Below are 11,186 nucleotides of genomic sequence, written 5' to 3' on the forward strand. Positions count from 1 at the left end.
CGGTAAAAACTCTTTGTGCTATGAGTGTCGAGCCTGCCTTGTTCCAAGAGTTGCGAGAGAAGCAGAAAAATTATCCTAAGTTGGAGAAGATCCGTGAAGCTAAGGCTTAGGGTCGAGCCGAAAATTTCGAAGTCGATTCCGAGGGAGGTCTAAGATTCATGGGTCGTTGGTGTGTGCCTAATGACTTAGCGCTTAAGAAGAAGATTCTCGAAGAAGCTCATTGTACTCCCTATTCTGTTCATCCTGGGGGTGATAAGCTTTACAAGGATCTTAAGGCTAACTTCTGGTGGCCTTGTATGAAGAGGGAAGTGGCCGAATTTATGGCTAGGTGTCTGATGTGTCAAAGGGTTAAGATCAAGCATCAAAGACCAGGTGGTTTGCTACAACCATTACCAATTCCCGCATGGAAGTTTGATTCTATCTCGATGGACTTTGTTATGGGTCTTCCGAGAGCTGCTGATGGTAAGAATGCCATGTGGGTGATTGTGGACCGATTGACTAAGGTAGCTCGGTTTATCCCGATGAAGAATACTTGGTCTATGGAGGAGTTAGCGGAAGCTTACGCTAATGAAATCATTCGACTGCATGGTGTTCCGAAGGATATAGTATCTGATCGAGACCCTAGATTTTTGTCTCATTTGTGGATTGCTCTGCAAGAAGCATTTGGTACTAAGTTGAAGTTGAATACTGCTTTCCATGCTGCTACGGATGGGCAAATTGAGAGGACTATTCAAACTCTGGAGGATATGCTCCGTGCCTGTGCTTTGGAATTTCAAGAGTCTTGGTTGAAGTCATTGAATTTGGTGGAGTTCTCTTACAACAACAGTTACCATGCTAGCATTCAGATGGCTCCTTATGAGGCCTTATATGGGCGAAAGTGTCGCAGTCCTACTTGTTGGAGCGACATAAGTGATTCGTTAGTGTTGGGACCGAACTTGATCCAAGATACCGTCGAGCAGGTGAAGGTGATTCAGGCTAGAATGAAGGCTGCTCAAGATAGGCAAAGGTCTTATGCAGATTTGCGTCGTAGCCTATTTCTTTCGTCGTGGGAGATAAGATGTTGTTGAAGGTATCTCCGATGAAGAAAGTAGCGAGATTTGGGCAAAAAGGCAAGTTAAGCCCGAAGTATGTTGGCCCCTATGAGATTCTCAAGAGAATTGGGGAGGTGGCTTACAGATTGGCTATGCCCCCTGAGTTGTCGAGGGTGCACGATGTGTTCCATGTGTCGCAGTTGCGGAGGTATCGCAGCGATCCGTCTCATGTCATTCCTATAGAGTCGGTCTCTATTGAGCCGAACATGACTTTTGAGGAGCGACCTGTTCAGATTTTGGACCGTCAGAATCATGCTCTAAGAAGAAAGGTGATACCCTTGGTTAAGGTACTTTGGAGAAGCCAAAAATACGAGGAAGCCACTTGGGAAACGGAGGAGTCGATGAGGCTCAAGTATCCCGAGATTTTTGTCTCAGGTATTTTCTTTGTTATTTTAAGTTCGAGGACGAACTTTTTCTTAAGGAGGTGAGATAGTAACACCCCGAAATTTCTCTGAAATTTTCGCGTGTTAATTATTAATACCTGAGTGTTAGATTATATTTTTTTACTAAATTATTTTCGAAAAGTATGTATATATATATATATTCTACACCTATATTATTTTTGTCGACATTGTTCAATTGTTATAATGTGTGTTTTATTTGTGTGGCATTGTTGTTAGTCGTATAATGTAGTTGTCTGCATTGTTCATATGAAACGGACAATGTAGTACTCGTGTATGTGCCGAGTGTAAAATGTGGTAGAGTATTGCGTGCGTATTTGTATTACGTTAGTATTTATAAATTTTAATTTTGAAAAATATAATATATATATATATATAATATATTAATATATATATATATATATATACCTATACATTTTATTTTTGAACGTTTTATTGGGTGTCTGAAACGTATATTGTACTAGCGCTTTTGTACATTGTATTATTTGTATTAGGAGGTCCGAAAATTCTGATTTTTATTTGTAGTATTCGAAGAGTTTTGGACAGCTTATTTCAAGCCTTTGTAACGTTGCGATAACCAAAGGTCTATCTCTTCATTTTCCTCCTTAATGCACCTCATAAACCACAAACTCTTCACCTTATTTTTCTGAAAATAAAATTCAGAATTCTTGGCTTGTCATCACCATTTTCACATGCCTAACACAAAGGAAAAAGGGGAGAGGAAAAGTTTGTGCTGCTTCACAATTTTTCTCACACAAAAATCAGTCCATATTTCTTGGCTTCAAGCTTTTTCGCACCGGTTTTCAAGCAAGCGTTGAGATCGTTGTTTTTGTGCTCTTAGGAGAAGAAGGTGGTGATATTCCACAAGACTTTTAGAGTACTTTGAAGCTTTCTACCGCGTATCTTCCCAAGAAAAAGGTAACTAGCGTTATTCTAGTTTGGTAGAGTATAGATTTTGAACTTAGGTTGTTAGAAATGCGTTAGAGAACGTAGTATCATGTTAGGTGGAACTTAGAGGAATGTATGGTTAAAGTTTCATGTGGATTTTTCTTAGTTGTTGATGTTGTTTTCGTGTTTGAAAGTTCTATTATGATCTTATTTGTTAACACTTGTCAAATTGTTGTTTTCTCTTAAGTGTTGTGGTTGTGTTCATTGGGTTGAATTACTTGGATTTGTCTTGAGATTCATAGTTGTCATTGCGGTGTTGGTGAAGTTTGGGTTGTTGTTGTTGTTGATGAGTCATGGACTCCTAAGAGGGTGCTTGGTGTGTGTCGAGATGTGGATTGAGTTTGGAGTGGGCGTGGGAGGCTGGTGCAAGCAAAGAAGGATTTTTCGTGGGCGTACGAGCGAAGCTCGCAGGCCACGACAGTGAGCTGCTCGTGACTCGCGAGCCTCGTCGCGACTCGTGATGGCTGCCTGTCGCGACCCGCGACGCTCGTCGTGCCTCGCGACGAGGGGTCTGTCCCCTGGGTTGTGATACTATGTTTTAAATTCCTTTTTGGCTTACAGCTTATGTGTCTTTGCTTGGTTGACCTTAAGGTGTGTATACTAGGGTATTTGAGTAAACTTTGGTCAAGTTTAAAGTGTTATATTAAGGGTATGTGCCCAATTGTATTTGGTAGCTTTCGGTACTTGCCTTGAAATAGGTCAATTGCTTATGTTATGGCCATGTAGACTCATGGTTGGTTTGCTCTTATAACTTGTTATATACATTGGAAGATTGGTTTGGATTAGTTGGTGTATACCTTGACGTGTAAACTCGTACGGGCGGCATGGTCCTAGGAATTTGTGTTTGATTATCCTAAGGGCGGTATGGTCCTAGGATTTGGTTACTTAACCTTGGGCAGTATGGTCCATTGGTTCACAATGGGTGGTATGATCCGTAGAATTTAGCTATTCCAAAAGGGCGGTATGGTTCCTCGAATATGCTGGCTATTCGAAAAGGGCGGTATGGTTCCTCGAATATGCAACGTAGGCCTTGGGTGGTATGGTCCAATGAGTCTACTCACAGACGGTATGGTCTATTGTGTTTGAGCTCGTTGACCACATTTGTTGCATGGTTGACGGGGATTGGTTGTGTTAGTAGAGTGTCTATGTTGATGTTAAGATCATTGTACCTCGTGGTGAGTATGGTGTTTGATATTGTATTTTCTGATGTTGTTTCTACTTATTTAAGTTCTTATCTGTTTCTATTTGAGATGGGAGAACTGCTAGTTACTCCCCACTTATTGTGGAAGTTGTTGTATTATTGTGCAGATTGTGTTGCTGTTTAGAGTTGTCACAGTTTGGACCGGGGTTGTGCGTTTTAACCGTGTGAGCAAGGAAGTAGTGCTTGTTATAGTAGATGAGCACTCTGAATCTGGAATTAGGACTAGTTGCTTAGTTGGTTTTAAGTAGCTACTTCTAGTTTTGACTTATGTTTTGGAACTACAGGTTTCAGTTGTTTTAGTTATTCTACTTTGTTTTGAGGTTTCTTTGGTTGTCTTTTGACTTTTTGAGACTTGTTGGAGATGAGGGTATGGGACCTCATTTTTCCCTTTTTACATCTATATCTTGGAGTTGACTTATGCTTATGAAGCCTTTGTCTATTTATAGTTTTCCATTCTACTCCATAGAGTAGCATCTCCGTCTCTTTTGTATTTCCGCTGCCATTATTCATATCTTTTTCCTTATTTTAAGTCTTTGTTCTTCTTGGTTTTGGACGGGATGTTACACATATTATTAAAAGCTTGTGGTAAGAATGGGTTTCGCTCTAGTGCCCTAAAATAATATTCTAAAGCTTTTGTATGTTCTCCATTACTTGTGTGAATAGGGCCTATATTATAGAGTATATAACTTCGATCGTAGGGATCGATTTCTAGTCGCATAGCTTCATTATAATTCTATAAAGTTTCCGCATAATTTCGTTCAGATTGAGCTGACATCCGTTACGGTCGTTATTCGATTAAAAGAATCTCCGCTCCAGAACCATACATGAAATTTTCACCTCATACGGCTCCTCCCTTAAATATACATAATGAGAATTAAAAATACATGGAATAATCAAAAAGGATTAAAACATTTTCATTATGAACTGAGCGGGGCTAGTGTTTTTACAAAAAATCTCTAGACAACCTTCTTGCGCAAGAGATTTCACTAGAATCAAGTGTCTTGATACTAAATAAAAAGGATAACTCCAACAATTCCTTTGTCCTCAACGCCTCCTAATTTCCAGGAAATAGTCACTTCAAAGTCTTCGATGGTTATACGGGTAACCAAAGTATGAATGAGATGGATGTTTGTTGTCCCAACCATTCTTGCTAGTCCCAATCCAGGTAATAAAAGAAAGGGAATAGGTAAGTAATTTTTAACAAAGTTTTCGTGTTGTCGATTGCTAGGTGTAGTGCTTCTTCCCCTATGCCGCCTATTGGTACTATATTACTAGGAAGTAGGATTGACCTGTAATACAAAACACAAAGGTGTAACCTTTTGCTCAATACTAAAATCGATAACTGAATCATAGTATCCGAGGTTGCATCAATCGGGGATACACGACAGAAGGAATTGTTCTATTTCTAAACTTCACCTTCAACAAGCGTAGGCTTATTTATATAATATGTAATATGGAAATGGAATAAGAATATTTTTTCTTCCTATCCTGAATCGTGTGCCTTTCTCATAAAACTAGGAGCAGTAAAAGGAAACTAAATAATAAAAAAATCAAATCACACCATCTCTGTAATAAGTAAATGCCTCTTTTTCTCCTCAAGTTGTCGGGATTATTCGTAATAAGATATTGGCCACAATTGAAAAGGTCTTATCAATAAAATTTCCATTTATCCGCGATCTAGGCATAGGTATCAATCCATTCTAAAATTTTTCTCATTACCCCTTGTGGGAAAACGATTACACAAGCAAAGGATTTCTACAGTACAAAATAAAATAAAAACACATTCATTTAGAAACCAAAAAAATACAATAAAGAGCCAAATTTTCTACTACTACTTATACTGTTATTTATCCCAATTATTGCAAATACCCAAACAAATTGCTCCTTTTTAAGAATCAATAAGAAATAGTGGAATCCCATTCGAATTCATACAAATGAAATGTACTAGTATAGGAGCTATTCCGATTTCATCGAACCATAAGAATCAAGGAAATTTTGATCTAAAAAGAAAAGGGAAAAAGAATCGAATAATCATTTATCGAAATATCAAATTAAGGGATAGGAACATTATCTTTCCAAATATGAATCAATATATATTTTATCCTTTCACAAGGAAAAAATTTGTTTTTAATTAAATCCTACGAGTACATCTTTAAAAAAAAAAAAGATTCTATTACTATTAGTTATAGTATTGGTGGGTTGGTCCTAGTCGTACCTATCCAAACAAAAATGGAATAGTAATAGAAATATGAACTAGAGTAATGGCTCGCTATTTCTTTGGTTTCTGAGTCATAATCGTTGTGTAGGAGAGGTGGTCGAGTGGTTCAAGGCGTAGCATTGGAACTGCTATGTAGGCTTTTGTTTACCGAGGGTTCGAATCCCTCTTTTTCCGTACTTTCACCTAATCTAATTCGCCAACATTCCTAACTGTAACAAATCAAACAACATAAAATCCTATTATTAGAGCATAAGATTTGGATCCTACTTTTATTTTGAGATATATTTATTCTATTTCGAATTGCCGCGGTACATAAAATACTGGAACGAATGGACAAGGAGTGAAAATCTTTCTACCAATCTAGGATACATGATATAGGATAAAATCTGGATCAAACCTCTGACTTTAAACCTTAATTCATTTGACTTTGGCGAAAGAAAGGGACCCAATTGTCCGAACTCTTTGCTTTGTATTTTATTTAGGGCTAAGTCTGACGAGAATAATATTCTGCCACTAGCAATTCATTTATTTTCAAACCAACCCACTTACTATCTATTATTTGATTGACTAATCCTTTATATGGGAATGGGTGAAGAGTCAAATGTTTGGGTGTTATAACTTCCTTGGTAGCTCAACACATGTATTCTTTACCTGCTTATGCATTCATGGCACAAGACTTTACTACTCAAGCTGCATTATATACGCATCACCAATACATCGCATGATTCATTATGACAGGAGCTTTTGCTCATGGAGCTATATTTTTCATTCGAGATTACAATCCGGAACAGAATGAAGATAATGTATTGGCAAGAATGTTAGACCATAAAGAAGCTATCATATCCCATTTAAGTTGGGCCAGCCTCTTTTTAGGGTTCCATACTTTGGGTCTTTATGTTCATAATGATGTCATGCTTGCTTTTGGTACTCCAGAAAAACAAATTTTGATCGAACCTATATTTGCTCAATGGATACAATCGGCTCATGGTAAAACTTCATATGGATTTGATGTCCTTTTATCCTCAACAAGTGGCCCGGCATTCAATGCGGGTCAAAGTATATGGTTGCCCGGCAGGTTAAATGCTGTTAATGAGAATAGTAATTCCCTATTTTTAACAATAGGGCCTGGAGACTTTTTGGTTCATCATGCTATTGCTTTAGGTTTACATACAACTACATTGATCTTAGTAAAAGGTGCTTTAGATGCACGTGGTTCCAAGTTAATGCTAGATAAAAAGGATTTCGGTTATAGTTTTCCTTGCGATGGTCCAGGACGAGGCGGTACTTATGATATTTCGGCTTGGGACGCATTTTATTTGGCAGTTTTCTGGATGTTAAATACCATTGGATGGGTTACCTTTTATTGGCATTGGAAGCACATCACATTATAGCAGGGTAATGTTTCACAATTTAATGAATCTTCCCCTTATTTGATGGGATGGTCAAGAGATTATCTATGGTTAAACTCTTCACTACTTATCAATGGATATAATCCATTTGGTATGAATAGTTTATCGGTTTGGGCGTGGATGTTCTTATTTGGACATCTTGTTTGGGCTACGGGATTTATGTTCTTAATTTCGTGGCGTGGATATTGGAAGGAGTTGATTAAAACTTTAGCATGGGTTCATGAACGCACGCCTTTGGCAAATTTGATTCGATGGAGAGATAAACCAGTCACCCTCCCACATAAAAAGGATGACCGAGTCGGCACCTCCCCTCCTAGCCACAAATGACCGAGTCGGCAACTTAGGTCACCCGGTCGGCTCCTCTTCTGCATGCCGAAGTGACCCTGTCGGCGCTTCTAGTATCCCTTAGGGGACCTGGTCGGCGCCTCCACCCATCCGGTCGGTGCTCCGTGTCTGAGCCAAGAGCGACTGGGTCGGTCCCCCTCGATCATCTAGTCATTCACTCTTCGAGCTGGAGAAACTTAGGTTAATCGGTGTTCCGCCACGGATGGGTGACATTCAGTCAGACCTCCATGATCCCCCAACCCTGGCATAGGGCTAATTGTTTGGGCTCATTTAAGCAACAACCCAATTAAGGCGTGAAGGGTCCCTCCCCCAATATTCTGCACAGGTGTCAACGGTGGGTCCCACCATTAAGTTAACCTAATCAAAAGGCTAAAAAACCATTAGAGGATTGAAAAGGTGATTATGACATTAACCTCAGGAAAGCCCACACAATCAATGCTCCCCAGCTAGAGATTTTCAAACACTATAAATACCAGTTGCCTCATCAATGAACAAGTATTAAATTCTCACCTAGCAAACCCGAGCATCTCACTGTAGACTTTCTCTCTCTACCTCGATGATCAACTGACTTTATCGTCGGAGGGGAGATCCCAGAACAACCCCCGGGGTAGGCTAACTTGATTTTGCAGGATTTCGGTGTACGAACAATTAGCTTAGGTCAACGCTCTTGGGGCTTACTCCTACTCATCACACATTTGCATCCTTAACTTCTAGATAGAAACAGAGAGGAACAATTTTAACTATGGGTGTTTCGTCATTTTTTGTCCCAACTAAGCATTATTTCTAAGTAGACTCAGCTATACATCATCTTTTACAAAATTGGTCCCAGTTGACTGCTTACCTATTTAACAGGTTAGTTTTTCTAAACGAAATTGTAACCCGTGTTTGGTGTAATATAATCATTAACTGTGATTATTTCGTGTCTTTTGTCTCTCGCTCGACTAACAACAAATTTATGCTGTAACAAAATTAATAGGGGCAAATTGTTAACATGGGCTATCTATCTCCCTTAGATTTCAGCGATCGCGTTGGAAAAACCCCTAATCAACCATCGAAAGTTCGTCGCTATAATCAAATTTTAATTGCTTCTTTTACTTTTCGTCAACTTATACTCTAAATTTCCATTGCATTTTCGTCTGATTACATAGAATTTGAGGTTTGATTATGTTAATATTTCAGTTTAAGGAGGAAAGAAATGGAAGGGAACCATGAAAATGGCTTGGCTCGAAGTTGAAGATGAAAGGGAGATCAGCGAGCAAGAGAGAGAATGTGTAAATTATTCTAATGTAAAAATTAAAAGTGAAATATTAGAATATGACAACCTACCTATTTATGCTAATTACAATACGTAACCAAACTAATGTTAGAATTACATCTAAAAACTAACTAACAGTATTATTAAATTATTAACAACCTAACTAATAACAACAACCAAATCTTAACTCCAAAAAACACACACACACACACACACACACACACACACACACACACACACACACACACACACACTTCTCAAACTAGCAATGGTTGAACAAGTATTTCCAATTTGAACTTTGAAAGTGAATAGCCAATTATGTTATTGTTGTATGCAATTGAAGAAAGAACCTTGGATTTGTGTGAACTTGGGAACTTGCAGTTCATCACCTGCAGTTCATCTTTGTTGCATGAATATTACTTCAGCCTAATCATGTACCACCAAGCAGTAGTATACCGCCAGGACATGTGTGGTCAATGTACCAAACTCATCACCACAACAAGCTCATTCCATCAAAAAAGAATATGCCCCAAAATACCATAGTGCACCAAACTTTTCTAAAAATAGATGCCAAAATCTCTGATAATCTTTAGAACTCAACATTACCATGAATCACTAGTACTTCAGTTGTCCCAAAACCAAAAGCAACTTGCTAATCAACACAAGTGGCACTTGCTTCCACCAATTTGTCCCGGAATGGCACATTTGAAGTGATGAGTAATATAGAACTAAACTTGCTTGGATATTTACTGAAACATGCTATAATGACTAGAACTAAATAACAAATGACAAGAAAATTGCAGAGTAAACCTTCTGATTGCTCTAGAGCTGAACCACAAATGTTGTCCAATATTTCTGACAATAATCAAGGATTCATGAAGTACAAAAACAATGCTGACAACTCCAAGCAACTCTAGTCCTATCCTAATAAGTAATCACCAAAATGTTGATGAGGTGATAAAGAATTCACATACAAGCACCAATTGAACTTTCACGTGGAATAACACCAAAATGCAAAAAAAAATAATTAACAAAAGACCAAACACACAACTGACACACCAAAACTCTAACCTCTGATCCTTCAAATGCACCAATTGATCCAACCACCATACACAGAAAACACACAAGAACTCTAATTTTAGGATGAGAAAGAAAAAAAATTGTGAACCATATGGATCACCATGGCTTCTTGAACTCCAACGTGAAATGAGAAGACATGAGAAAGAAAATGAATATGGAAGAAGATTGTGTGTAACAATAGGATATCGATCAAATTCTTTGGAAATTTAACCTCGGGAATTTGTATGAACTTTAGGATTTGTTAAGAAGAGAAGTAGGTGATGGGATATGTGTGTAAAGAAGAAGAATGAGAAATGAGAATGAAAATGACCATCTATTGGGTCAAAATAAGATCACAATGGATCATCAAAAAGACCTTTAATGGGTCACAAAACAAGCCTATGTCACAAAACAAGCCTCTATGGGCGGCAAGCCACTATGGGTAAAGAAAATAAGCCAACTATGGGTAAAATGACCAATTATGGGTCTTAAAAAAAGCTTCTATGAGCGAAATGAACCAACTATGGGTCACAAAACATGCCTCTATGGGTAGAAAAATTAATCTCTAAGGATCATGAAAATGACCATCTATGGGTCTGAACAAAAAGAGCCTCAAAGAGCCACAAACTGGACTCGAACGGCCTTACAAAGCTGACCTCACATAGCCATAAAAGTGAACTCAAACGGTCATGCACAACTGATAAGATTTGAAGGGAAAAGGAAAAAAATCAATGGAAGACATGATTATAACAAACTAAAATTGTATGTTAATCAAGAAATCGAGGACAAAATTTGATTTAAAGGATAGAAAATAAGAGTAAACAAAGGAGGAAAGTAAACTATCAAACATTTACTATTTACAAAACAAAAATCAATGGGAAAAGAAAATTGACAAGATTAAGGATTGAAAGTGGGATATTTCATGCTGAAATTCAGCCGATAAAACGTGGAAACTCACCACAAAGTTAAAGGAATAAAGTAAAATGTGGAAGGTGTAGAAGTTTTCAGAACAACGATCAACGTTTGAAAATAATGACACCTCAAAATGCCCAACAACAATTGCATGACATCAAAAGATCACCCAGAAAATCTCATCAACCAATCTTCATAATCACAACAACAAATTTAGCATTCAACCATCATCAGTTCAGAACAAAACATCATAACTATGTGAGAAAACTCAACCACCAACAACCAATGCAGAATGACACAACAACATCAAGAACAAACAAGCACCACAATTAACCATCGTCAAGATG

General features: G+C 38.0%; 1 protein-coding gene and 1 non-coding gene across 2 annotated transcripts; both read left to right on the forward strand.

The window, feature by feature from the left end:
* Positions 1–5,946: 5,946 nt before the first annotated feature.
* On the forward strand, positions 5,947–6,033 carry TRNAS-GGA (transfer RNA serine (anticodon GGA)). Its single transcript has one exon. It is a non-coding gene; the product is annotated as a tRNA-Ser (tRNA).
* Positions 6,034–6,559: 526 nt separating this feature from the next.
* Positions 6,560–7,271, forward strand: LOC125491621 (photosystem I P700 chlorophyll a apoprotein A2-like). The gene has a single exon (XM_048633672.2). The coding sequence runs from the start codon at positions 6,591–6,593 to the stop codon at positions 7,248–7,250; it is 660 nt and encodes a 219-aa protein (XP_048489629.1). The 5' UTR covers positions 6,560–6,590; the 3' UTR covers positions 7,251–7,271.
* The last annotated feature ends 3,915 nt before the right edge of the window (positions 7,272–11,186 follow it).

Source organism: Beta vulgaris, chromosome 1 (genome assembly GCF_026745355.1).
Source record: "Beta vulgaris subsp. vulgaris cultivar EL10 chromosome 1, EL10.2, whole genome shotgun sequence".
NCBI lineage: Eukaryota > Viridiplantae > Streptophyta > Magnoliopsida > Caryophyllales > Amaranthaceae > Beta > Beta vulgaris.